The sequence below is a fragment of the Vicugna pacos genome, chromosome X, assembly GCF_048564905.1.
Source record: "Vicugna pacos chromosome X, VicPac4, whole genome shotgun sequence".
NCBI lineage: Eukaryota > Metazoa > Chordata > Mammalia > Artiodactyla > Camelidae > Vicugna > Vicugna pacos.
The window spans coordinates 80,665,477-80,692,234 of record NC_133023.1 but is presented as its reverse complement, the minus strand read 5'-3'; the positions used below and the strand labels follow the sequence as shown (position 1 = coordinate 80,692,234).

General features: G+C 41.7%; 1 protein-coding gene across 3 annotated transcripts in view; it reads right to left on the bottom strand.

Moving 5' to 3' along the window:
* The window catches only part of COL4A6 (collagen type IV alpha 6 chain), a 273,455-nt gene that overhangs the window by 130,714 nt on the left and 115,983 nt on the right, over positions 1–26,758 (bottom strand). For 2 of the 3 annotated variants that reach the window (XM_072955625.1, XM_072955623.1), the window contains exon 3: positions 24,401–24,484. In XM_072955625.1, coding sequence (XP_072811726.1) covers positions 24,401–24,484 — 84 coding nt within the window. Of the gene's footprint in view, positions 1–24,400; positions 24,485–26,758 lie in introns of those variants that run through there. The other variant, XM_072955624.1, reaches the window with a different exon arrangement.

Below are 26,758 nucleotides of genomic sequence, written 5' to 3'. Positions count from 1 at the left end.
GGATGTTGGATATTTTGTATTTCTATAAATAGTTTTGGGTTTTGTTCTGGAACACAGTTAAGTACTTGGAAACAGTCTGATCTTTTCAAGGCTCTTTTTAAAACTTCATTAGGCCAGTCTAGAGCAGCCTTGAGTCTAGGGCTAATTTGGCACCACTACTGAGGCAAGACCCTTTTGAGAACTTTGATGCTCTGTGAATGAGATTTTCCATTTGGCTGGTAGGAACAGGCACTATTTCTAGCTCTGTGTGATGTCTGAGGGTTGGTCCTTCTGCTGCTTTTGGGTGGTTCTTTTCCTGGCCTTCTATACATGTGTTGATCAGTATGCAGTTGAAGATTCAAGGGGGACTCTGCAAATCTCCAGAGTTCTCTTTCTGTGTAGCTCTCTCTTCTCCAGTACTCTGTCCTGCAAATTCTAGCTGCTCTGGTTTGCCCAGCTCCCGGCTCCATATCCTCACCCACTTGGCCCACCTGGGTTCCCCTCCCTGTATCACTCACTGCCTGGAAATGCTCTCCAGGCCGTAAGCTGGGGCAATCATAGGGCTCACCTTGTTTGTTTCCTGTCTCTCAGAGATCACTGTTCTTTGTTGCCTGGTGTCCGATGTCTGAAGACTATTGTTTTCATTTTGTCTGGTTTTTCACTTGTTTCAGGCAGGAGGGTAAATCCAGTCCCTGTTACTCCATCTTGGCCAGAACTAGGGACTTTTACATCAGAGAGAGATAAATGACTGTATTGTTTAACCCACTGTTATTTTGGGTTTTCTGTCATTTGCAGCCAAGTCTAATCCTAACAAATACAGGGCTGATCCTTGATTTATTTAGAGCAGTTTCTGACTTTAATATAGAGAAGCTAAGATTTTTAGAATAACCAGAGACTTGAATAGCGCCTGAGTAAGGTCAAATACCTGGATGAAAACTGAAAGCTCTGTCATTTCCCATGAGAAGAGTGGTGCTTAAGCAACCAAATCAATTCCAGCTGGTGCCAGTTGACAAAATAAAGTACTTTTTTTCTCTCTCTTTTTTTTTTTGCTTAGTGTGATTAAGTTCTCATTCGTGGAGACAGTACAATTGGAGAGAAATGTATTCAGTAAACTTTTCCTGAACACCTATGCACTAGGCTAAGTTCTAGGAATACATATATGTATAGACTGGAACTTAAGCCTGCACCAACCAGCAGTTCACAATTTAGATAAGGAACCCCTTATTTAGATAAGATCCCTTGTCATGTGAATAGCTCATGAATTGGGCTAAGAAGCTTAGTGCCAGCTTTTTTTTTTTTAATAAATCTCATCTTCTTTTTTTTTTCTTTTAATTAGGGAAAATGCCTTTTCAACCCATGGTTCTGCAGTGAACCATGTAATTTATACTTTCAGTAATAAAGTAATTTATACTTTTAGAGTAAGGAAGTTCCTGGAACAGAGTATTCGCACAAACTCAAAACTTTACTAGTATCATTGCAATGGGGAAATATGTGGGATACCACCCTAACCAAATGAAGTTTACCATGATCAATAATGGTAAAAATGTCATATTCTTCCTGTTGTGAGGCACTGAGACGGATCTAATAGTAGAAAACAAAAATGTTTAACCTCAATGTACTCATGAGACATAATCAGAGGAATCAGACTGAGAGACATTCTGCAAAACATCTGGCCTGGACTCTTAACAAAGTGTTGATGTCATAAAAGACAAAAGAAAAAAAAAGTGGGGTTTGGGGTTCTAGATTAAAGGAGACCAAGGATACTGACAACTACATGCAATTCTTAATATTTTATTGCATCCTGCATCCCCCTCCAAAAAAAAGCTATGAGGACATTATTGAGACAATTGGGGAAATCTGAATATAGACTTTCTACTTCTATATTGTATTAGTGTTGTATTTCCTGAGTGTGAGGACTACACTGTAATTATATAGGACAGTGTCCCTGTTCTTAGGAGACTCTAACTCAAGTATTTACAGGTGAAGGGTTAAGATGTCTGAGATATATCTCAAATAGTTCATAAAATAGAGCAATAAAGGAGCTGTGGAAAAATATTAAGAATTGGTAGATTGAGGTGAAGGGTATATGGATGCTCACTGTTCTATTCTTGTAACTTTTCTGCAGGATGGAAAATGTTCAAAATAGGAAATTGGTGGGGAAATGAAAAGCTTGACAAGCAAAAGAAAAAAAAAGTCTTCTAATCCCGATCACAGGTGTCAGCTTTGGTTTCACTGGAGGTTTCATGAGTGACCAGACCTAGACTCGCAGGCAGTAACCGGAAGCTCCTCTGTTCCTTGGGGCCTTCCCTTAAATTGTCTCACCAGCTGGAATAGCCAAACCCATTGCCTTGTACTCCCTTCTCCTTCACTTTTTCACATAGTAAAACCAAACTCCTTGAATAATGCACATCTTTTCATTCTCACTGAATTTATATACATTCAGGAAAGCAACTGACCCAAAGTTAGTATTCTGCTTTTAGTGGTGTGTTGGAACTGGCCTGTAGTGGCTTGTACTGGCTAGTACTGGTTCACAGAAGCCAGTCACAATGCGAGTTTGAAATCAGCCCTGGTGGAAATATTTATGACATGATGTCTGCACATGCTACAAGTCAGGGTCCCTCTACCCCTTCTCCTAGAGGTTAACCATTTACCAGAACACTACTGACTTTCATCTTTACCCTGTGAGAAGTGTCCTGCAGTCCTTGTAATTGGTATACAGCCTTTCTAAAGAATCCTGAAGTTCTCTGAGGCTTGCTAACAAATATCCCATAGACTGTTCCCTAGTGGCCTCTGTTTAGTCTAAGAGTAGGCTCCGACTAAACTGAAGATGTAGGGAGGAAGAAGGTAGTCTACAGGAAAAAAAAAACAACTGTTGTCAATGTTCTTATACCAAAAGGCTTTTCACTGGGTGGCAATTTAATGAAGTGGAAAAAGAGTGCTGAACTAGGGGACAAGCGGCCCTATCACTTACACTATCACTAAGTATAAACTTAGGCAGGTAATTAACCTATATGAGCCACAATTTTCTCATCTGTAAAAGGGGAGCATTAATAGAAGTACTATCTCATGGAGTTGCTATTAGGGGATTCCCATACCTGTGTTTTCAAGTTCAGACTCATAATCAATCACATATAATAATCAGAGTCAATGTTTTATGAGTGTTTACTAGAAGACAAGCATTGAACGAATTATCAGTACTCCCCTAAACTTAGAACTGCACCTGCCCCAAAGCAATGTAGTGTGTGCCTAGTACATGTTGATTGTTACTGATAATCCCGTGTATTTGTGAATAATTGAATTTAGTCTGCAGAACAAGCTGGTGAACAAGCAAGGTAAGTGTTTATAGCCTTAACTAAGACTCAAATTAAGGATCTTACTAATGGGCAGCACAATAGGGAGTAGAATTAATAAGCCTTTTGAATTCTGTCCAGTGCTCAGTTTCCTGTGTAACTTTGGTCATGACACTATCCATTTCCCAGTCTCAATTTTCTTGAGTCTTGGGTGACCAGTTCATCCCAGTTTGCACAGAAATGTCCCAATTTTAACACTTCAATTCCCACATCTTGGGAAACCCCTTAGTCCTGGATAAACCAGGATGATTGGTCCCCCTCCTTGAGTCCGTCTCTTATTCACAGAACACACACAGGCCTCTTTCCAAGAAAACCTACGTGGCCCTGCTCCCCAGCCATCACTTCATTCCTTCAGATCTAATTAACACCTTATTTAGGGATACTTTATCAGTCTTTTTTGTGGGCGCCTCTTCTTCTGCCTGTCCAACATTTCCCCCATATTTTTACCTCTTGGTGATAAGCGCTGATAACTTTTTGGTGTATTTTCTTTCAGTATTTTTTAAAGTTGGGTATATATTATAATTATTATCATTACAAACTTGTGATTATACTGTATAAATACCTGTTTTCCATAAATACCACTTAACATTATATCATAAGCATTTTTCCAAGTCATTAAACACTCTTCAGAGAAACATCATATTAATGACTGTATGATATTCCACTGCAGGGGATACACCATATTTCTTTACCTAACCACTTCCCTATTGTATGACATTTAGGCTTTTTTCCATTTTTTTTTACTATTATAAATAGGGCTCTGAAGAATATCTTTATTCATAAATCTTTCTATACTGCTTTGATTATTTCCTTCAATTACATTTATAAGAGTGGAATTACTGGGTCAAAGACTATGAACGTTTTTAAGGCTATTGATACATATTGCCAAAATGCAGAGAGGATTAATTAGGAAGGGAAATTGGCAGTATTAATTTTAAAGATACATTTGGAAATGGTTTGAACAGTATCTGGATGATTGTGGAACTTCATTTTATAAATGGCTCTGTGGAGAGAACTTAGATTACTTTGGAAAGTACTTTAAAGTTAAAATCTAAGAAGGTGAAAAATTGTTAATAAAACATTTAGTTGATATATATTGTATTGTTTATTTTAAGTGGCATTTTATAATTAGATGAAAAAGATGATACAGCAGGGGCTCCTTTTATAATTATTATGTAGAGTGTTTCTGTGTCCATTCTAAGGTACATGCCTTAAGTTTATTATTTAGAATCATTATAGTCCAATAATTGTGTCTTGGCTAATATGACAAAATGTTGGTCATATTTTAAATTTATTTGATACAGTGTCCTTGGTTTGAAACATAGCTCCAATGATAACATTGTTCTTAAGGAAGCAATCCTCTTTGGATGTTATTCCCAGGATTGCATTTATAGTACAAGGTGGGCACCACTTATACCACCATTCTTTCCTCCTTCCACTGACCACTAGAGGGGAGAAAACATTCAGAGGTAGCTCGCAGCATATCCCCACCCTCCAAAAAGACCAAGGTGGCTTCCAACAGAGGCCACCCATTTGCCACTGTCACACTCTTCAGCTCTTTCCTGCTGAGGCTATTTCTGTAGCACCCAGACTCCATCTTTGCAAAATGGGGCCACCTCTTAGAAAAATTGTTGTCATTTAATTTAGCAGAAGGCTATAGAGCTCTTTAAGGGAGAAAGAGCCATCTCCTCTAGCTTGTTGCATATTCTTTATAGATCAAGGGAAGCAGATAAGAAAGTTAAAGGTAGAGTGAGTGGAGCTATTATTCTATTTGTGACGACTGAAAATAAGAATATATGAGGCAATCAAGACAAAATTTCCAGGACACATCCATAGGACAAAGTGAACTTGTGCATAACTGCAAGAGAACTAACAGCCTGAAAAATCACTTGCAGTAACCCACCTCAGCCCAACCCAGACTCTCCCTTAGCCTCTCCCTGATAGTCTCAGCCTCACCTCAGACTCTTAGCATAGTCCTGCCACAGCACAGTAGAAAAAAACCCATGAACCTCATTTCAGTAGTTCTCTGGCTGAGCAGCAAGTCAGCTTTATTATTGAGATCATTTCATCCTTGTGCCTAAGTCTCCAAGTGTGTGGCCTGTGGTTACCAGCAGTGCTCTGGTGTTTTGGGAGGCATTATTATAATCTAGTGGTTGAGGGCATGTACGTTGGAACCAGACAGATCTGGGATTTAGTCCCAGCTTCACCACTTTCCAGTGCTATGATTCTTGGTTTCCTTAATTTTTAAAATGGGGAAGATGATACTACTTGCCCTTATAAGATTGCTGTAAGAATTAAATGAGATAATGAATGCACAGTAAAGCCATTAGCAAAGTGTCTGTTATATGGTAAATAAATAAATGGCAACTATTATCATGAGTCAAGTTCAGGCCTCTGGTATTTGCTCGTTGATTGTGAAAGGGGCATCTTGCTGTTTGGACCTCTGCTGACTGCTCACCTCTGCTTCTGTTTGGATTGGATGTTGGAATCGATTTAAACCCTAACCTGATAACCTGGCTTGAAATCTATATCCCAGATTCTCATCCCAATCTGAAAACTGTAAAATAGCCAGTGGGTTATACTCTCAACTATATTTGGGCTTTTGGCCACTGTCCTACCACATGAGTCTGCCAGGACTACTTGATCTCCTCAGGCAGGTTGGATCCAACCCGACACTGTGCAACTCCTGGCTATGCTCAATACTTTACAAGTCAAGTAAAGTTTTGCTTTTTGATGACAACAGGGAATCACTGTAGTTTCTTAAAGAGGGAGATGCTATGACTGCTGTAAAGAAAGCTATCAGAGATTTAATGCCAAAAGTGATCTTTATGCTTTTAGTTGATTAAACTGGCAGTTGATTAAACTGGCAAGAATTTGCAGAAACTATTTAATTTGATTGGTATACTACCTGGCACACTATCATTCATTTCCTCACATAATAATTGCTTTTTTATCAAAGTTTGCCTTGTGGGCAGGCAGCCTAGGGAGATTCTAGGCCATATACCTTGATGGATGCTCTATAATTCCCCATTCTACCCATTCACTGAAGCCACCAAAATAACTACCACCATTTATTGAGCATGCACTCTGTTTTAAGGCACTGCATTATACATTTAGCATGTATATGCAATTTAACCCTCACAGCAGTCCTGTGATGTGTGTCCTATTATTATTATTATTCCCATTTTACAGTTGAGGAAACTGAGACTCCTGGAGGGTGAACTGCCCAGAAAAACATATTGAGCATGGGGAAACCAGACCAGAACTTAACATCTAAGCTTAATGCCAAAAGTTTTGTTCATATCACTATGCTGAAGGATGGCTTACTATTAAACAAAAGTAGGCCTAACACAGTATAACGAATTAAAATTTTATGAGTCTTAGACCTTCAATGCAAATTGAGGGCAGTAGCTGAGAGCAGATTTTGACAGGGGAACCGTGGGCTGCATATTAGTATGTGTATAAAGGTGGTGTCAGCAGGAGGCAGGTAGTTGCTAGGGACACCAAAGCCATCAATTCCATGAGAGACAAAGGAGAGGAAGGCAGAAAGTAGAAGAGAGAAACAAGAAAGTTACAATGTTTCCCTTTGGTGTCCCTGTTAATGGAACTGATGATGGACTATGGTACAAATAAAGGACCATCAGGGATATAGGATGGAAAGAGTTATATGGGTTTGGGGTCGAGAGAGATCTGCCTTTGACTCTGAGCCCTACCACCTCCATGCTTGGCAAATCACTTTAACCTTTCTAAACCTTTGTTTCCTCATCTGTAAAATGGGTTTAAAACAAATACCTACTCTCTGAAGTTGCTGTGACAATTAAATGAGGCAGGGTGATGAAACGTCATGGAATTAGATAGTTGTGATGGTTGGGCAACCTTGTGAAAATACTAAAAACCACTGAATCATACAAAGGGTGAACTTTGTGGTAGGATATTTATAACTCATTAAAATATTAAATGGGACAACATAAATAAAATACCTAGCACACTGCCTGGCACAGAGTAAATACTTTATAAATGGCAACAACTATTATTATCTGATTCTTGTATGTTCTCATTTTGACGATGATGATGATGACGCTGAAAAGGGTGATGATCATTTTCTGAAAGCTCTGAAAGCAATGCCTGTATCTCAGTAGGAAAAATATGTCTGTGAGCACGTTAGTCAGAGTGAGTAGATGAATGGGTGGTTTCTGGGTACTTTTAGGTCACAGATGGGATAACTAGGCTAGGAGCTCATTTGGCATATACAGGAGGCTCAGGGGACTCAGGCAGGTGGGTCACCTTTCCAGAATGAATTACAACTTCCCCCTTGGGCTCTATCAACACTTCTTTCAGGATCCTTGGCTATCTGTGGGCCTAGGTGAATACTGGAGGGTCTTTGACAAACAACAGTAGAACTGCCGAAAGCCACCAATAGCTCAGCCAGTTGGAAAATCATGGTAGCCTTTATGTCACTTGTGTATTTATTAAGCACCTACTGGAAGTCTCGAAAAATAAGTCTGTTCAAACAAGCTTAGAAAATTTATAAACTCAGTTAATTTTTTAGAGGATTTCTGAGTTGATGGCAAGCTCAAACTCAAAGAAAATAAATGTTGATTTGAAAATAAAGTTGTATTAACATAATTCCCTTAGAAGTCAGTGGTTTGGGTATTGTGGATTAAAAAAAAAATCTTCAGTTGTTTATGTAAGCCAGATTAAAATTCTTCTCTGCACTTGGGCAGGTCCCATCTGGCAATTTACAGATAGGCTAACCCTTCTGTAAAGCAGGTTGGTTACTGCATATGGGCTATAATGCAAAAGAGCAGAAGTGTAGGTTTTGGATGGTCAGGGACTGGAAACATATCGGTTTTATTTGATAGCGTTTCTTCATCAGGGTCCAAGTTATGGTGGTGAAGGAGAGAAAGGAAAGGCTAGCCATTATTTAATGCCACAATTGGCAGTAGTTAATGGCAGGAATATTTTAAAAACTAGACTTTCTATTTTTAAATGGAAAAAAAGAAACTTGGTTCAAATAGCCTATTACCTCATTTTCACTCAAAATGCTGCCAAATTATGTTATTAGGATGATCAGCAACACCTAATGGATTTTTTTAACATTTTTTATTGATGTATAGTTATTTTACAATGTTGTACCAAATTCCAGTGTAGAGCACAATTTTTCAGTTATACATGAACATATATATATTCATTGTCACCTTTTTTCACCGTGAGCTACCATAAGATCTTGTATATATTTCCCTGTGCTATACAGTATAATCTTGTTTATCTATTCTACAATTTTGAAATCCCAGTCTATCCCTTCCCACCCTCCGCCCCCTTGGCAACCACAAGTTTATATTCTACGTCTATGAGTCTATTTCTGTTTTGTATTTATGCTTTGTTTGTGTTTTTTTTTTAGATTCCAAATATGAGCTATCTCATAGGGTATTTTTCTTTCTCTTTCTGGCTTACTTCACTTAGAATGACATTCTCCAGGAGCATCCATGTTGCTGCAAATGGCATTATGTTGTCAGTTTTTATGGCTGAGTAGTATTCCACTGTATAAATATACCACTTCTTCTTTATCCAGTCATCTGTTGATGGACATTTAGGCTGTTTCCATGTTTTGGCTATTGTAAATAGTGCTGCTATGAACATTGGGGTGCAGGTGTCATCCTGAAGTAGGGTTTATTCTGGATATATGCCCAGGAGCGGGATTCCTGGGTCATACGGTAAGTCTATTCCTAGGATTATGAGGAATCTCCATACTGTTTTCCACAGTGGCTGCAGCAAACTGCATTCCCACCAGCAGTGAAGGAGGGTTCTCTTTTCTCCACAGGCTCTCTAGCATTTGTCGTTTCTGGATTTTTGAATGACGGCCATTCCGACTGGTGAGAGGTTATACCTCATTGTAGTTTTGATTTGCATTTCTCTGATAATTAGCGATAATGAGCATTTTTTCATATGCCTATTGGTCATCTGTATGTCTTCCTTGGAGAATTGCTTGTTTAGGTCTTCTGCCCATTTTTGGATTGGGTTGTTTATTTTTTTCTTATTGAGTCATATGAGCTACTTATATATTCTGGAGATCAAGCCTTTGTCGGTTTCATTTGCAAAAATTTTCTCCCATTCTTAGGTTGTCTTCTTGTTTTACTTCTGGTTTCCTTTGCTGTGCGGAAGCTTGTAAATTTCATTAAGTCCCATTTGTTTATTCTTGCTTTTATTTCTTCTAATAAAATTTGTGTTAGGTACATTTTCTAGTGGCTATCCCTAAGGGACCAAATTCCCAGGCTAATATAAATGCCACCTGCAAATTTGTAAAGATGCTACCAGGAGCTGATTAGTGTACAAAGTTGCTCAAAGTTCAAGATGACTTGAAAATGAGGTTCAACCAGTCCTGTGAGTCAAGTAAATTTATGTTGCTTACTCTGTCAAACACAACAGATAAGCTCTATTCCTGCTAATATTTGGCCACAGTCCTGCTTCTCCCCCATACCTGGGAGAGGAGGAATTGAGATGATTAATGGGTGAGAACTGCTACTCCCTACCTTTTATGGTCCCATCATTTACGAAGAGGGGAATGGAAATGGCTAGGATGTGACTCCCTTTTGGATGCCTATTCCCATGAGCCTCTAGCTACCAACCCCCACCCCCAATCAGGCTCTTCTAAACCTATTTCTCCTCTAAGGCTCTGCTCCAAGCTTATGCCCTTGTCAGCTATTCTCATTTACAGCAAGCTGTTTTATGGATATATATCCAGATTTGGATATATACTCTTCTATTGAATAAAGCTCTATATAAGAGAAGACCAAGACAAGCTCAATGTTAATGCATGCTCCAGAGGCTCATAGCCCAGTAGGGAGAATGATAATAATAGCAATAACATCACTGTTAATAGTTGTAGTAGTAGTGGTAACAATGGCCATTTATTAAGTGCTTGATATGTTCTTAGCACTTTACATACATGGACTCATTTAATCCTTACAATAAATATTATTCATTCATTCATTTCACAAAACAAAACAAATCAGACCAAGTCCCTCTCCTCTTGGAGCAAAGGAGACTGAGAAGCTTTCTCCATTGAGTTAGGAGGAGAATCAAACGAGTGGTATCCTGGAAGCCAAGCAAAGAAAGTTTTTCAAGAAAGAGGGACTGAAATGCCATCTGAAATGCTAACAGCAGGTCAAGTAAGATGAGGACTCAGAGATGACCATTGGAATTAACAAAGTGGATGTCACTGGTGACCTTTATAAGAAAGGATTGATGGCAATGAAAGTCTGAAAAGTAAATTGAAGAGAGAATGTGAAAAGTGGAGATTTTGAGTATAAACAACTATTTCAATGAGTTATGCTAAGGGAAACAGAGAAATGTGATGGTAATTATAAGAGTATATGGAATTAAGGGAGGTTTTGATGAATTGATAATTAATAATTAGTAGAGCACTTACTTTGTGCCAGGAACTATGCTCATTGTTTTACACGTGTTAGTCTATATATTTATTATAACAATGCTGTGAGGTAGGTACTATTATTAACCCAGGTCACAGATGAAGAAACTGAAGCTCAGAATGGTTAAGTCATTTTCTGAACACAGGGTTTCTCAACCTTGACACTATTGACATGGTGGCCCATATAACTCCATGTTGTGGGGGACTGTACTGCACACTGTAGGATGTTTACCAGAATCCCTATCCATTACCCACTAGATGCCAGTAGCACCCCACCAATTATGGGAATCAAAAATATTTCCATACCTGGTCAAATGTTCCCTGGGGGGCAGACTGTCCCTGGTTGAGAACAACTGGGAAAAGATCACACATCTAGTAAATTATAGAGCCAGATCTTAAAAGCTGGGCTTATCTGGCTCCAAAACTCATGCTCTCAACCACTGTACTTATTTCTACTACCAAGATGGAAAACTTCCCCTGCACTAGTTGCAAAGCTCAGCTGTGAAATGAAACTTGTAGTACTTTTAAGCATGAATTAAGTGTATTTGAAATGGTTCCTCCAGAAGAGAGATTTGTACACCATTCAGTAAAAACTCCTCTGCAGAGGAAGTAGCCTTCTTTGGAGAAAATGGAAATGGGTCTTGATACATCATCTCGCAGTAGCCCATTTCCTAGGGCACCATGAATGGCACAAATGTGATCTTCAAGTATACCTAGTCCCCAGTTTGGGGAGGGGGTGAAGGGCTCAGTTTGCACCCCTTTTGTATGTAAAATAAAATGTCTTACCTTTCTTGGCCAAACCAAAGCAAACCTACCCTATCCTGTGTACCTGTGGATCCCTGGGAAGTGGGTAAGGGCATTCTTGCTCACAAGCTCCATGGATCAGAAGTCCACATGGCTCGCGCTCGGGCTCGCTCTCTCTCTGTCTCTGTCTCTCTCTCTGTCTCTCTCTCTCTCCACACATGCACCTGGCCTTCATAATCAAGGAAAGGAGTTACAAAAAATTCCTTAGTTCATCTCTTTCCTACTATGAACTCCCATGTGTAAGAGGAAATGGTTGGACTAGAGGATCCCCGAGGTGTCTTCTGGCCCTGCCGTCCTGGAGTCTAAGCGTCCTTTTTCTCACGAGGTAGCTGCCTTTTATGGTGGGGGGAGGGGGCGGACGAGGGAGATTTGAGGACTTTCAGTTTGGAAGCCGGTCCAAAGTTCCCAGGTTGTGTTTGTTTTTGTGTCGTGTTTGCTTCTTCCCAACTGCTTCTCCCACCGCCGGGGCCTGAACACGGGGGTGGGGGGGTGGGGGGGGCGGGGGTGGGGGGGGTCAGGGCCGCCCCGCGCCTCCCCCTCTGGCGGCAGAGGAAGTTCCGTCTCTCCTGCCGGCGCCGCCGCCGGCTCCTCGGGGCCCCTCGGAGGCAACCTGGCGCCCCGACCCTGAGAGGCGCCCTCGGAGACCCCGGCCCCCGGGCGCCATGGGGCTGGCGGGGGTGGGGAGGTGGGCGCCGGGCCGGGGGTCCCCCCTCGAGGAGCGGGGACTCTGGGGACCCTGTGAGGAGCCAGACCAGGCTCCCCTCAGGCATCGGGGAAGGTCGGGACTGAGGGAGGCCCTGGGGGGGGGCGTGCCTGGGGGGCAGTGAGTCCCGAGGCTGTAAAGGAGCCCGGGGGACAGGAGGGGGCCTCTGCCACACTGCGGTGCCCTGAGGGCCTGCAAGCCTGGCTCCTCATTTCACGCGGGAGGGAGGAGACAGGCTTCCATCCTGCTCTCAGAGCTAGGTTTGGACTTGATTTGGAAGGTAAAACTCAGACAGAAGAGAGTCTGCCTTACTCTGGTGCGGATCACTGGAGCCTTGGGCCCAGGTTCCAGTGATGGATTTTATCAGGTCATTAAACTCTGTCACATGCCTCACACCCCGGCCCGCGTTAGGCATGGGGGGACTCCTGGTACTTTTGAGCGGCTGAGCCTCTCTGAGGCTATGCTTCTACGGGTGGGTACCCTTGGGGTTTCTGGGGATCAGTATTAATGTCTATGTGGATATACAGGTTGAGGTACATTTTTGAGTTCATGGCGTGTCTGAATGGCTTTTAAGCATAATAAACGTTGCTCTATATGAACATATGTGGCTTTTCTATGTATGCTCAGTTAATAATTCTTCAGCTGAATCGTAAAGGCTATGTTTAACCCCTGGCTCCCTTCCCTTCCTGAGCTTTGTGAAGTTTAAGGCTCTGTTCTTACAGTAAAGGGGCCCTGTCTGGGAAGCCTGTTTAGACCTGTCTCTTCCTTTTGTTTGCTTTCTTTTTGTCTCTCTCTGGGGAAACCTGGCTCCTGAACCCTGGTTACCCCTCATTCCATTCCAGGCCCCACAGCATGTTTCCCCAGAGGTCCCTCCTTTGCTCTCAGCTTTACTAGCATTCCCCCAGCAACATGTGAAGGGGGCAGCAACCAAGGACTGGTGTCAGCTCCAAGAGGAAACCCAACTAAAGCAGTGGAATGTCAAGTCACTCTGATTACTTGAACTAGCAAAGACATCTACAGGGACCGAGACCATGGCTTCTTTGATATGGATGATAATGAAATATATGCATTAATCTTCCTGGGGTCCAAAGGAATGAACATCTTTTCCCCCTGGGTTTTCAAAAATGAAGGAGTAAAACTAACCTTGTCAAAACTGTAAAAGCTGTCATAGCAAGACCAAGCGCTTAGATAAGTCCACAATAGGAACCTGCTAAGGTCAGAGCTGGTAATTCAGTATAAGGGCACAATTCTAGGTACTCTGTAGATTTCTCCACTGACCAAGCTTTAAGATCTGTCATATGAACCAATAACTTCCCCTTTTCACGACTGCTCAATCCCTACCTTTCACTCATAACCCCTGTAAAAAAATTGTGTCTAGTAGGAAAGAGATGCTCTTTTAGAACCCATTGAGTTGGACTTTCTCACTGGGCATTGCAGTAACTGCAGGAGCTTTTAGCATCCCATCTTACAGCCTCCTCTCTGAATCAAAATAGGGTCACCTTAGTGCTGCTGTTTCTACTTGGTTTGGGGATGAATTTTTCTTAATTGGGATCAGAAGAGACGAAGCCATAGAGGTAGTGGTTTCCAAGGAGTTAGAGGAATGTGGAGGAAAGGAACTAAAAATAGAGAACATTCTACCTACCTATCATGTCTTCACTCTAATCTACCCTACACAGCCCCCACCAAATTAATCTTCTTAAAGAAACATTTTTTGTCAGAATATTAAAAAGAAGAGTTTGCTTAATTACTCCAGTCCAGACCAATACCTTCTTTTAAGGACTTGGGCTCGGCCACTCAGACTTTCAGTCAGATGATGCACTGCTGTGTAGTTAAGCACTGCTGCTGCTACTGCTGCTGCTCTCTCTCTCTCTCTCTGTGTGTGTGTATGTAGTTTCCCTAAGCCTGGAGCTTGCAGTAGATTTGCATTCTCCAAAGTGCCTGCACCACACTTCCCAAGTGTTTTCTTAAATGTTTTTTTTGTGGGCTTGAACCTCATTCAACACAATGAGAAAAACAAAATGCAGAACAAATTCTAGGACATCTACCTCTGTAAGTAGAGGTGGTCTTAAAATACCTGGCCATCTGCCTTATTTGTTAAAATAAGAGCTCTTTTGAAAAGAGGGCAGTGAGGCAAATTGCTGCAAAGCAATACACATTTTTCTCCATCAACTTCTATAGCTTAAGAGAGATGCCATGCAATTAATTTTGTTAAACATTCTTGGAAGACTTCGATTAATGCAAGCCTTCTGAGAGCAGACACCGTATTACTTCCCTGACATATACTTGGTAGTTTCATCTATACACATTTCTAATTCCACTGCAAGGAACTTCCGTACAATGAGTGACCTCCATAAAGGACCAAACCTGCACCAGAGCTGTAAAAACTGATGTGACTCCTCACAAAACTTGTAATCACAGATGAAAACCAAGCTTCCCTTATGCATAGTTTTCAGTTCTTTAACTTGTAAAAGACAGGGATATTAGGAAAACATTCTTAAACCCAGACAAGGATATAAACGGATGCTATGCCTGCAGTCAGGAGTGACTTCTCACTGGGGCAGGGGAAGATGATTGATTTGTTATATCTGGTCTACATCTTCTTGGCAGATTTTCTCCACACAAGCATTCCTCCATTCACAATAAGACAACCAAGATGAGCTCAGTTGATTATGGCCACGGAATTAAGAGGCCATTTAATATGGTAGAAAGAACACTGAGCAGGGGAAAAGAATACTTCGTTCAAATCTCAGCTATGCCACTCACAAGGGACCTTGGGAAAGTCTCTTAACCTCTCTGAAACGTCTTCTTGTAAAAGTCTTCATTTTTAAAGAGAGGGAAAGAGCATTCACAGGCATGCTGGGAAAGCCTTTATAAACTATGATATGCCACTTGGGGCTTGGATCCAACCGACCAAGCTTGAGATTTTATGATTTTAAAATTTCTTCACTGTCTCACTTCTCCCAACTCCTGAGATCCCCATTTGCTTTATTTTATATAACGTTGTCAAGGTGAGGTTCTATCGTTGGTGGCATGGCTGTTTCATAGGGAAAGAGCAAGAGATTTTGGGACAGTTATTTTTTTCTTATTCAAAGTTTTTTTTGCCTCTGCTCATGGATCCCATTTATTTTAAGTATGGTCTAGGCCGGTGGTCTCCAAGTCTTTCTGATTGCACACCCTTTTCAGTTAAAATAAAATTAGAGCATGGTTCATATGTATATATACATACTATATTATTAATAATTACATAAGTTATATACATGTCCTACTCTGCATATATATGTACAAACATATATATTATGAAACACACAATGAATAGAAAATGTTAAAGGATGAGATAAAGATGACATAAATAGCATGTCAAATGTCTTAAACAGAGACAGACTCACAGACATAGAAAACAAACATGGTTACCTCGGGGAAAGGGGGAGTGGAGGGCTAAAATGGGAGTTTAGGATTTGCAGATACTAGCTACTATATATAAAATAGAGAAACAACAAGGTCCTACTGTATACCACAGGGACCTATATTCAATACCTTGTAATAGCCTATAATGAAAAAGAATATGAAAAGGAATATACATATATGTATAAATGATCACTATGCTGTACACCAGAAATTTACATAACATTGTAAGCTGACTGTACTTCAATAAAAAAATAAAAGTAAAAATAAAATTTAAAAGGCTCATGCATCCTGGGTCACAGGACTACGAGTTAAAAAAATGTCTTGTTAATTGTGATGGCTTCATTATATTATTAGCTAATATTTCCAGGCATCATATACATTTATGGCATGGTCTTTCATCACCGAGAATGGGTATAAATCCATATTTCATATAGTCTTCTTGAGTATTCTTGCATTACTTTTTTACTGACTTCTTGTGAGGTATAATTAAATTGTTGTGGGTTTTACTGCATAATGAGGCTGATGGAAAAACTCATTCTAGAAGTAAGAGAAGAGTGAGCACTGCCATTTTCATGTGCTTACATTGTGGGTATTATCTTCAATACATGGTTTATCTGCAGGAATTTTCTTAAATCACTTGTGCATTTTGTGAGGGTTAATGTAGTTAGATAATATAATCCATAGATCCACTTAACTGGGCCCAAGTAAAGACTAGTATCTCTGGTATACACACAGGAAAAAAAGAAAAGTAAGGTTCCCAGGGTCAACCCTTCCATCTGTGGGCTCCCATCTTCCCTCAGAATACCTTACAAAGCATATGCAATGGAGGGGTCAGTGACAATATGCATATTACATATTTGAAAGGCTTAATAATAGTAATAACAATAGCTAATACCTACATAGTGCTTAGTGTACTACACACTATTTTAGGCACTTTACATAAATCATTTTGATCCAAATCTGAATTTCTTTCTAGACTTTTTCAATATAAATGGAAATAGAAACTGGAATTCTTTTACACTGATTTTCCAATGGACTGACTTCCCAGTACCAACCTCCCCCTCCCCTACACCTTCACCAATTTTGGAGATCACTGATCTAGGCTTAGAGATTTAGAATCTCTGGATAAGTGTGATGCTTCTATAAAATACATCTCAGCAACTCTTTCTGATATCCTGCTGCTGTAGTTTAATGCCTACTAATAGATGATCCCAAACAGGGACAGGTGACACAGTACGCAATCCCAGGAAATTGACAGCAGCCGGAATTAACTGGGTGAGGCGGCCATGGTGGGTGAAATGGGAATGAGGGGCCAAGAGTGAGAAATCCTGGAGCCAGAGGTGGGGAAGCCTGGAAGGAGAAAGAAGGAAGTTAGAGGCCAGAAAGGAAAGAAAAGAACAAGGAAAGGAGAGGAGTAAACTGGGGAGGGAAGATGAAGGCAGACTCTAGGAGAGACTATGTCACACGTTGGTGGGCAAGATGCTCACCCATGTCTTGATATCCAATGTCACTGACATATGGCTTAGCAGGGCCAGGACATGGAAGACTGAGCAGTCTCTAAAGATCTGTGTGTGCAACCCCTCCCCAGGTATGCAGGGTCAGCCTGCCCCCTCTCGTCAGAGGCATATGCAGTTTATTCAAGCAATGCCAAGCTAGGGCCATGCTTAATCTAAAGAGTGGGTCTCTAAAGCTAGAACTGCAGGTAGACCAGGCAGAGAAGATGTCCAGAGGGGGAAGGGAGATGGGTAGTCAGGTGACATCCCTATGACTGTCTTCAAATCACACCAGTCAGATGATCAAGGAGGGGAGCACCACGCATTTCTGCAGGAGTGCAACTTCAGCTATGAGGTGCTTCCAGCATCGGCAGTAAAAAGCCACAGCAAGTGATTTATGTCTGAGGCAGCTGCCCAGACACCACTCCAGAGGGTAGAGCACTGTCAAACATTGCCCTCCATATCTCACTGCAACACCAGAAAGCACGATAAGACACTCTGGGGGCGAGGAACTGTCATGGTACAGTAACACGGTATCTGACTTAGATTGGCAGAGCTGGTGGGTTCTTTGAGATCACCCAGCCCACACCCCTCATTTTATTTATGGGAAAACTGGGACCCTGAGAGGGGAAAGCACCAGTCCAAAGTCACCCAGTGTGCAAAGCTCAGGCAGGGCACTGAGCTCTCTGGACAGCTCAAGCAGTGCCCTTGACTCCCGCAGCATGTATTTATCTCCTCGGCCAGCTCCTTGGCTCCTCTCTAACAGAAGCCCCCTCACTAGTATGGATAATATATTCCATAAACCCCATACTGTCCCAATATGATCAAAGAAAGGATTAAGATAACCACAAACATCTGCTGGGCTATGATTGCATCTTGATTCAGTGCAGACACTAACTTTTAACATTATCATCACTTATCCTTGACCTAAGTAACTATATTTAAAATACGCAGGGATCTTTTTTTTAAACCTCCCTCCCCTACTGTCACCCAGTGGCTACTTCCCTGGGCAAACACTTTTCTTCTCCACCCACAGGGAAAAGGAACAAGGGAAACTCAAGACTATCAACTTTGCATAAGGTTCAAAGGCTTTCAGCAAAAGGTCTGGTGGAGAGGAAGGTGAAATCGACGTGAAAAAGAAAGTGTGGTTCTCTTTCACTCACAATTATTCATGAATGTCCTCACCTTGGAGGAGGAACGAATTGCCGGTAGTAAAACAACAGCATTTTGCCAAGTCCCTTGCATTGGTAGGCACAGAGGAAGAAGCAGTTAGGCAAAAGAAGAAGTCAAGGTCAAAAACCCAGAGGAGTTAGGTAGAGCAGAATCCCAAAGCAAGCTATGGGAACCAGAGTGTGGGAAAGAACTGGGGCCCTTACACCTAATAGGATCTAAAGGAGATATGGAAATGACTGCCCTGCTCTTTGCCTTCTTGTAGACTGGATTTCTCCCTAGACAAGAGACTCTCATCTGCTTCACAGCAACCTAACAGCTAATCCAGGAGAGCAGGGCTGGAATCATACTCAATCAAATTGGTTGGTCGGTCAGTCCTTGATGAAACCATCTACAATAGTGCCTCCTGCCCCTGTGGAGTCTGAGACCAGGTCTCTGCCCTTGAGGAGTTCATAAGATAGAGGAGAGCAGAGAAATCACGCTGCAGTTCAGCATGAGAAGGATGAGAAGAATAGATAATCTTCCATCATGGAGAGCTTCTAAGGAGGTGAAGTCTGTGTGCAGTTTTAAAGGATGGGTGAATAGAAGCAAGTCAGCAGAGAAAGGATAGAGCTCATAGAAGGAGAGTCCACGGCAAGAGGGTAGCAGGTATGAAACTTGGAATGTATTAAATAACATAGCAGGTTCAGGGAACTGTCAATAGTTCCATTTATGTGTATGGTCCTGTTTTGTTTTGTTTTCTGAAGAGGGAGGCTCCTCGTGATGAGAGAGAATGTTGGAGAGGTTGTCAAGGGCTCAGCCATGGAGGACTTTGTAAGCCTGCTAGAGTTAAGATTTTATTGTCAGATAAGTGGGGAACCATGGAGGGATTTTAAGCAACAGTTTCATGGTCATATTTATGTTTTGGAAAGATGATGATGGTCGAGTGGCAAATGGATGGGAAATAGTGAGACTGGAGGTTGGGACATCTGTCTGGGGGCTATTATGGTCATTCAGGCAAGAAATTATACAGGCACGGATTGGAGAAATAGGTATGAAGGACAGTGGATGGATTTGAGCTCTATTTAGGAAGATAAATGGATGGAATTTGGTGATGAATTGGAGGTGATAGTGGAGAAAGGAAAGAGAAGGCAAGGATGACTTCTGGGCTTCTGGCTTGAGCAATGGAGTGCTTGGTGGTACCATTTGTTGAGATGGGGAAGACACAGGTGGGACTTAGGAAGACACATGTTTGCTGGGGGTTGGTGGTTGAATTCTGTGTAATACATGCTGGTGGTGCCAGTGAAACTCCAAGCAGAGGTATCCAGCAAAAAAAATGGCAATGCTGACCTGAAGCTAAGGAGCAAGGTCTGAGCTAGAACTAGAGATCAGATCTCTATCACTGTACGGGTGGGAGCTGAGATCCTTGGAATATACGACACCACCCTGGAGGGGCCTATAGTGAGAAGAGAAATAGCATGAGGTTAGAACCCTGGGAAGTCCCAATCAGAATAGGAAAAAAAAAACCAGGAGAGAACAACAGCAGTATGAAATCCAAGGGAACAGAGAGTTTCAGGAAAGAAGGAGGTGTCTCGTGCAGCAGAGAAGTCAAGGAAGATAAGAATGAAAAATGTCCATTGTTTTGGCAACAGGTAGGTTAGTGATGACCAGTGTCAGCAGCAAGGCCAGCCCACAGAGGCTGAGCAGCAAGTGGGAAAGAAGGCCAGATGCTCAAGTGCAGGCAGCTGAAGCCCGGCCACCTAAGGAGGGCATGCACAGTATGAGTTTTTGCTTTGGAGCAGTAGAGGCTAAGGACGTTGGTGTGTGTGGTAGGAGTGGGTCAGGGCCAGGGTACGGGGGAGGGTACCCAGAGAGACGGGAAAGATGTACACACCACAGGAATTGCCAAATTCGGGAGAAAATGGAAAGGCCTCTTGGTAGTCATGGCACCAGTCAGCTGACACAGGGAATGCCAGCTGTTTGCAGGAGGAGAGTAAATTGAAGGGCTGGTGGTTAATGCATCTGGGCTCTGGAATTCATGGGAAACACACTCTGTGACAGAGAAGCAGCAGGATGCAGGCAGGAGATAAGGAATTAAGAAAACCTGGGCTGTTGCAGGCCCGCCTCATAAACTCTCCAGCTAGGACAGGGCTTCCCAAGCCATAAAATAGGGGCAAACAGCCCTTACCTAGGGGGGAATCCAAACATTCCCTGTGGTCGGGGATTATCTGTGACAACGCATTCTTAGATGGCATGGATAATTAGGAGCTCTCCATGCTGTATATAAACACCAGAACACTGTTAAAACAGGGCAAACTCTGAAATGCTATTAAGGAACGGTAGGCTCAGAACAAAACAAACAGTCCCGCCTGCTCCCAACTCGAACACACGCCGTGTAGCATAATGCAGAGACAGCTTTCAAATCCAGTCGGGGAAAAAAGAGGAAGGGATGGAGATGTCATCCTAGAACAATTTGATCAATCCAATGGCAGGAAAAAAAAATACCAGGGAAGGGAAGAACTCAAAAGCATGGTTCTTCCAGATAATCACACCTACTCCCATGAAAGAAAGCTGGAAGTCAAACACTAATTTTTTTATCATCAAAAACCAAAAACAGAAACAAGACAAACAACACAATTTTTGCCATAAAAAAAAACAACTTAAACATTAATTCCAAATTTAAGTGTCCAGGGGGAAAAAAGACACCTTTAGTAAGCATCACTAGGCGGGTCATTTTTTTAAAGTTGACGTTCTCCTAAAGTAGGCTGAGTAAGGTTTAGCCACAGACAGGCTAGTGACCTTGGGCAAGTCACTTATCGGTTTGTTTGTTGCATACAGATAATAGAGACCTCGGGAGAAGATGCTTTGGAAAGTACAAGGCAGCACACCAACACTCGGCAAGGGCTTTTCACCAGCAGGGCATACCTTCGAGAAATTGGTTTGAGAGAGCTTAAGCCAAAAAGGGCTGGATCCCAGTCGTGTAGGAGTGAGTGCTAGGTGTTGTGTAAATGTCTTAGTCAGTTCAAGAGGCTTTTGGCAAAGGAAAAATACACACTGCCCAGCAAGCTATGTGCTTGATGTCTCCCCAAGGCGGGAGGCAGGCCTGCCAAGGGCTGCAGCGTATCTCAGGGGTGACCCAACGTTCCGTTCCCCTCCCAGCTCGCAGAGCTCGAGAGGAACAGCTTGAAATCCAAATGGGGCCCTCTTCTCAGCTAAGGAAAACAGTCTCAAATCTTTCTGACATCTGCACAAAAGGGGTACTGAGGGGCTGCCCTGCAGGGTCAACAGTGCTGGGGCCAGTTTAAACAATCCTGCTTGGCCCTGGGAACGCAGGAGGGTAGGGAGGATGTCTGAAATGGACCTGGCCGCGCGGGCAGCTTCAAGCATCTGTGTTCGCAGGCTCGGCCCCCATGTGCACTGGCCTCCTGATCTATTTGGGAAATAGGACATCAGTGCACTTGACTCATGAAACACAGCTTGGTCTCGTTCAATACCCTTGCCAAACGTTCCCAGAAATTTCAGGCTTCACAAATAAACTTTTAGGAACATATTTGACTGTGTGGACATCAAGTCTTTTAAAAATTGAAGAGAAAGTCTGTGTGGTGATATTCTCTTTTTCTCTGTCCCACACCCTTTCAACCACTCATGTTTTCAAAGGAGAAGGCAGACTAGGGCTCCAGATGTTTGGAATCCAAATGAGAGCTCCTCACAGAGGAAATCCACTGCCTTCTATCTTCAAAGATCAAAATCTCAGCCAGGGGTGAAACCATGAGGTCATCATAGGCATGTCTGCCTGGTGTAGGACTGACCTCTATTCAAAATATATAAGAATTTCTACTTTTAAATTCTCCCCAACCCCATTAATGGTCCAGAGCTGCTTCTCAGTTCCCTGGCTGCAGGGTCTGACCAACTTCCTGTCCCCCCACAACAACCCATCAGGAAATGTCCTTTTGCCTCAAACTTCAAATCTCATCTGCTTCTACTTGGGCTATTTGTATTTGCTATATCTTTGCAGGGGTAAAGTAAATCAATAAGAATCACCCCTTAGAAAAGTGGGGCAGAGGATACATCCAGGAAATTCACAGAAGAAATACAAACTTGCAATGAATATGTGAAAAGATGCTTAAACTTAACATATAGTCTGGGAATTGGGATGATTTTCAACCATATTAGCAAAAATATCAAGTGCTGGCAAGGATGTAGAAATGTGGGCACCCTTGTATAATGCTGATGGGAGTGTAAATTAGAATAGATACTCTGTGGGGTAATTGAGCAAGTTTTGAAAGCTAAAAATAACTTATTACCCTTATATCTAGTAATTCTAATCCTTAGTATCTATGCTAGAAATGAGTACAAGGAGGCCTGTTCAAGGATTTCCATTGTAGCATTTCCATTTAAAAAAAAATAGCAAAAATTTGGAAACAATCTAGGAGTCCATCAAAAGGGAATGGCTAACTTAAACTATGGAGTAGAGGAAAAGATTTTAAAGACATATCATGTGATCAAACAAATATATTAAAAAAGGCACAGAATATATATTACTGATTATAGTTTGAAAAAAGCCCAGAAAACAAAACTATTTATATACATATATATATTTGTACATATCTGATGATACACAGAAAAAAACCAGAAAGGCAATAGTGAGACTGACAGAGCATCAAGGGAGACTTTTGCTTTGTCTGTGTTATTTGCTGTTGTTTAAGAACATATTCATATATTTGTTGTAGAATTCTATTTTCCTAAAGTGTTTCCTAGTTATAGATCAGAGGCAAGAACGTGGGCCTCCTTGGCTATAGTGAACATGATTCCCATGCGAGGCAGCAGTGTGTAAAGTAAATAGGTGAGAAATCAAAGGACCCAAGTAATAGCCTGAATCTGTCATCAATTTGCTGTGTGACCCTGGGAAGACATTTTCCTTCTCAGGGTCTGTTTCTCCAGTACAATCTGTGGATAAGATGAGAGGCTCACTAAGATACCTTCCTTTTCTCATATTTTATGATTTTCTAAGTCTATGCTTTTCATGTATAATAGGTCTGGTCCCTTTTGATGAAGAGGTGGCTTTTTATACTTTTCCTTCAAATTCGGGCATAGTCTGACATTTCACTTTACTGCAAATGGAAGATAATGAAGGAAGGAGGTGGAGCGGTCACTCTGTTCCCTGTTCGGCTATGGTTTTGAGGGTTTGGTTGACCTGTTTATGCTACCCTCCTTTGACAATGTCAGCTCTTCGGCTTGTTTGAATGTGATGAGAGTGCAAATACAAGGCTGGAAGTCGGAAGATTTGAATTCTACAGGGTGGCCATAAATTCTGAAAATGTAGATTAGATTTTATCTTTTTTTACAGAGTGAACCCCCTTGAATACTTTTGCTGAGTTATACTAAAGATGCAGGTTTATTCAGGGCAAATCAAAACTACAAATCATCTGAGGCAACACATCACATATGTATATATGAGGATTGATAGACATGCTGTGTCAATGTGCTGTGTTCATTGCAGTTTGCACAACCATTTGAACTGGGCATGGCTATTAAAGGACAATACATTGAATAAATCACTAAATGTTTTAAAACATATCCTGTGTTTTAATATAATATCTATAAATCAATCTTTATGTGTAGTCACCTAGATTTCTGGACTTCACAGCTACCCTGTACCCTTGATTTTGGATACATCACATCCTTAGTCTGTAGATAACAATTGCACCACTTGTTTCCCAGAGAGGCAGCAAAGAACCAAGTGGATACAAATGAGCTATGAAAATTTACACATATCTACAAACATATCATCATCTGGTTCTGCACAACATAATTGGCTTTTGGAAATACTCCAGATGAAACCTTGAGGAAACCTTGGCATTGAGTCAATGAAGGAAACCTTTCCCTGGTCCCTCAGAAACTTTGACCAATCTAGTTCTGTCTATCATTCGTTAGCAAAGCTCCTTCCAGCTGGTCCTCATCACTTTGCTGGTTCCATGAGGTCATGAGAGTAAATTCTAAGCAGTTTAATTCTAAAGAAAACACACATACACTTCAGTTATCAGCTCCTGTGACTATCTGTCTTTCAACAATGAAAGAAGGAACTTACTCTGGCTCCTTTCTCAGGAAAGCATTTACAGCCCCCACTGCAGTCTTGGCCCCCGCATGGCTTTCCATAGGCCTTCTTCTCTCCCTATTAAATAAAAAAGAAAAGAAAAGAAAAAAATTAGTCAACCATGTGAACCAAGAAGCAATGTTGCCCAGGAATAGAACCTGTAGCCACACTCCTCTTAACCAAATAAATTAAAGTGGCTTAATCATCCCACTTGATGGTGTCATGAGTCACATGAAATAAAAAGTCATCTGAAGCTAGCACCCTTTTAGGTCCATATCACACTAAGTAGCCAGTTTGGTAGCTGGTTTGGGAACTGTGACTTAGATACCCCTTCATTGGTAGAGATTCTAGTCACAAAATACAAGAGAGTTTCTTTCCATGGGGCTGGAAGTAGACTCTAGACATCTCCCTGGCTCCCACTGGACTTAGATATTTGCACTCACTGACAAAGCAGTGGCTGTAGCAGAGAACTGGGGAGAACTTCAAGTGCTCGAAATGGCATGCTCGATGAAAATGGTCATCCTGCACTCTGCTCTCAGAGTCGTTCTCAGCCTCCACGTTTAGCCCCCATTCAAACGTTACAGTGACACTCCTGTGCCCAGTGAGTCAAACCCAAATTCCTCAGGTGATACTGTACAGTATCCCCCAAACTCTCTAACTTTTTCTCTCTTCTCTGTTCTCTGAGGAGGATGATGACAACGAGCTGAATTTCTACAAGGCCCCCACCTAACCTGACATGGGCTGACGCTCCAACCTCATGTCCTCAATCTCTCCCTGGCTGGCTCTGCTTCAATCACTCTGGTATTCGTTCTATTCTTTAAAAATTTTAGCCTGTTCCTGCCTCAGGGCCTTTGCCCCAGTTGTTACTTCTGCCTGGAACGCTCTTCCTCTAGATATTTTTGATCGCTGGCCTCTTCTCATAGCCAAGTCTCAGTTCAATTGTCTATTCTCAAAGAGCCCTTTCCTGACCACTCAACCTAAAGTGGCCCTCAGTTACTTCCAATCATATCATGATGTTTTCAACATTAAACATTCTGTCTCGCCGCATTAGAATGTAAGCTTCATGTAAGCAGGGACCTTATCTGTGCTGTCTAACATTGTATCCCCAGTGTCCAAAACAGTGGATGGCATGTAAACAGTGTCTGATGAGCTCACAGAGCTGGGATTTGAACACAGGTCTGACTAACTCCAAAACCTTGACCTTAACTCTTATGCCTTAGTGTTTTCTAAGTCTTCCTCTACCAGAGCCTCAATGCAAGGACTCAAAAATGAGGAAACTGCCATTCTGACTCTATCCACCTTGGAAAAAAAAGCAAAACATAAATTCTAACTATTATCTGTAATGAGAACTTTATCACTAGGATGGATTTAGTATCATCCAACTTTTTTGTTTAATGTTGGCTGTTTTTTTTTTCAAAAGAGAAAGGCATATTTATGAGCCGGCCTCACACTTCATCATTCTTGCCTCTTTGTACTGTGAGCCTTTTCCTAATTCCCTGGGAGCGCTGTGAATTTCTGAGATGGTCTCTTATCTCTTTAGACATTCCCACAACACTTTATCACCACAACACCTCGGTAATAAGGTAGTGATGGCAGAGCTATGACAAAATATGGCTATTTTAGATTCCAAACACCTTCCTGATATGAGATATTTTATCTCTCTTATATGCCTTTGACATGGTAAGTGTTATTGTACACTTTCCAGTTTGCCCTCTGTTGTAGGGTATAGAGGACAGGCCAGTTTTCCTAAGGGTGAGATCAAGAGGTGCTGTGTGAGGAGGAAGATGGGGGCTGGCATGGAATAGAGAATAGGGAGACAGAGCATCATTGAATTTAACCCTCACCTATGCTGTGTCCCCTTTGTCTAATGTCAAGTACCATATTTCTTGTGACAATGGATAATTTCTATTTGCTTCTCCATATATTTCTGTCTTTTCCAAGCAGTCTTCAATGAACACATATAATGAGCAAGAAGGAAAAACTCTTATGTTACTAGATGATAAATCCATCACCTTCAAGGGAGAGGACTCAACAGGCATTGCCAAAGTTGAAGTGGTATCTGTTTGGAGCTATGGCCTAATTCCAAACAATATGCCTTTTAGGTGTCCCATAAAATTTGTCTGTCATGGACCAAAAGTTTCCAGATCTCTAGCATGGAGTGAGGAGGCCAGAGGCAAGGGAACTGGATAAGACAGGGGAAAAAAATTCCAGTAACAGGAGCTGCACAAAAATGTAAGGAGCAGAAGCTAAGGTTTCTTGGGAACTTGGCAGAACAAGGAGGCAAAGACACCCAGCTAACAGACAGGAAACCATCACTGTCCTCTGTCACTGAGGAAAGTAACCAGAGAAGCC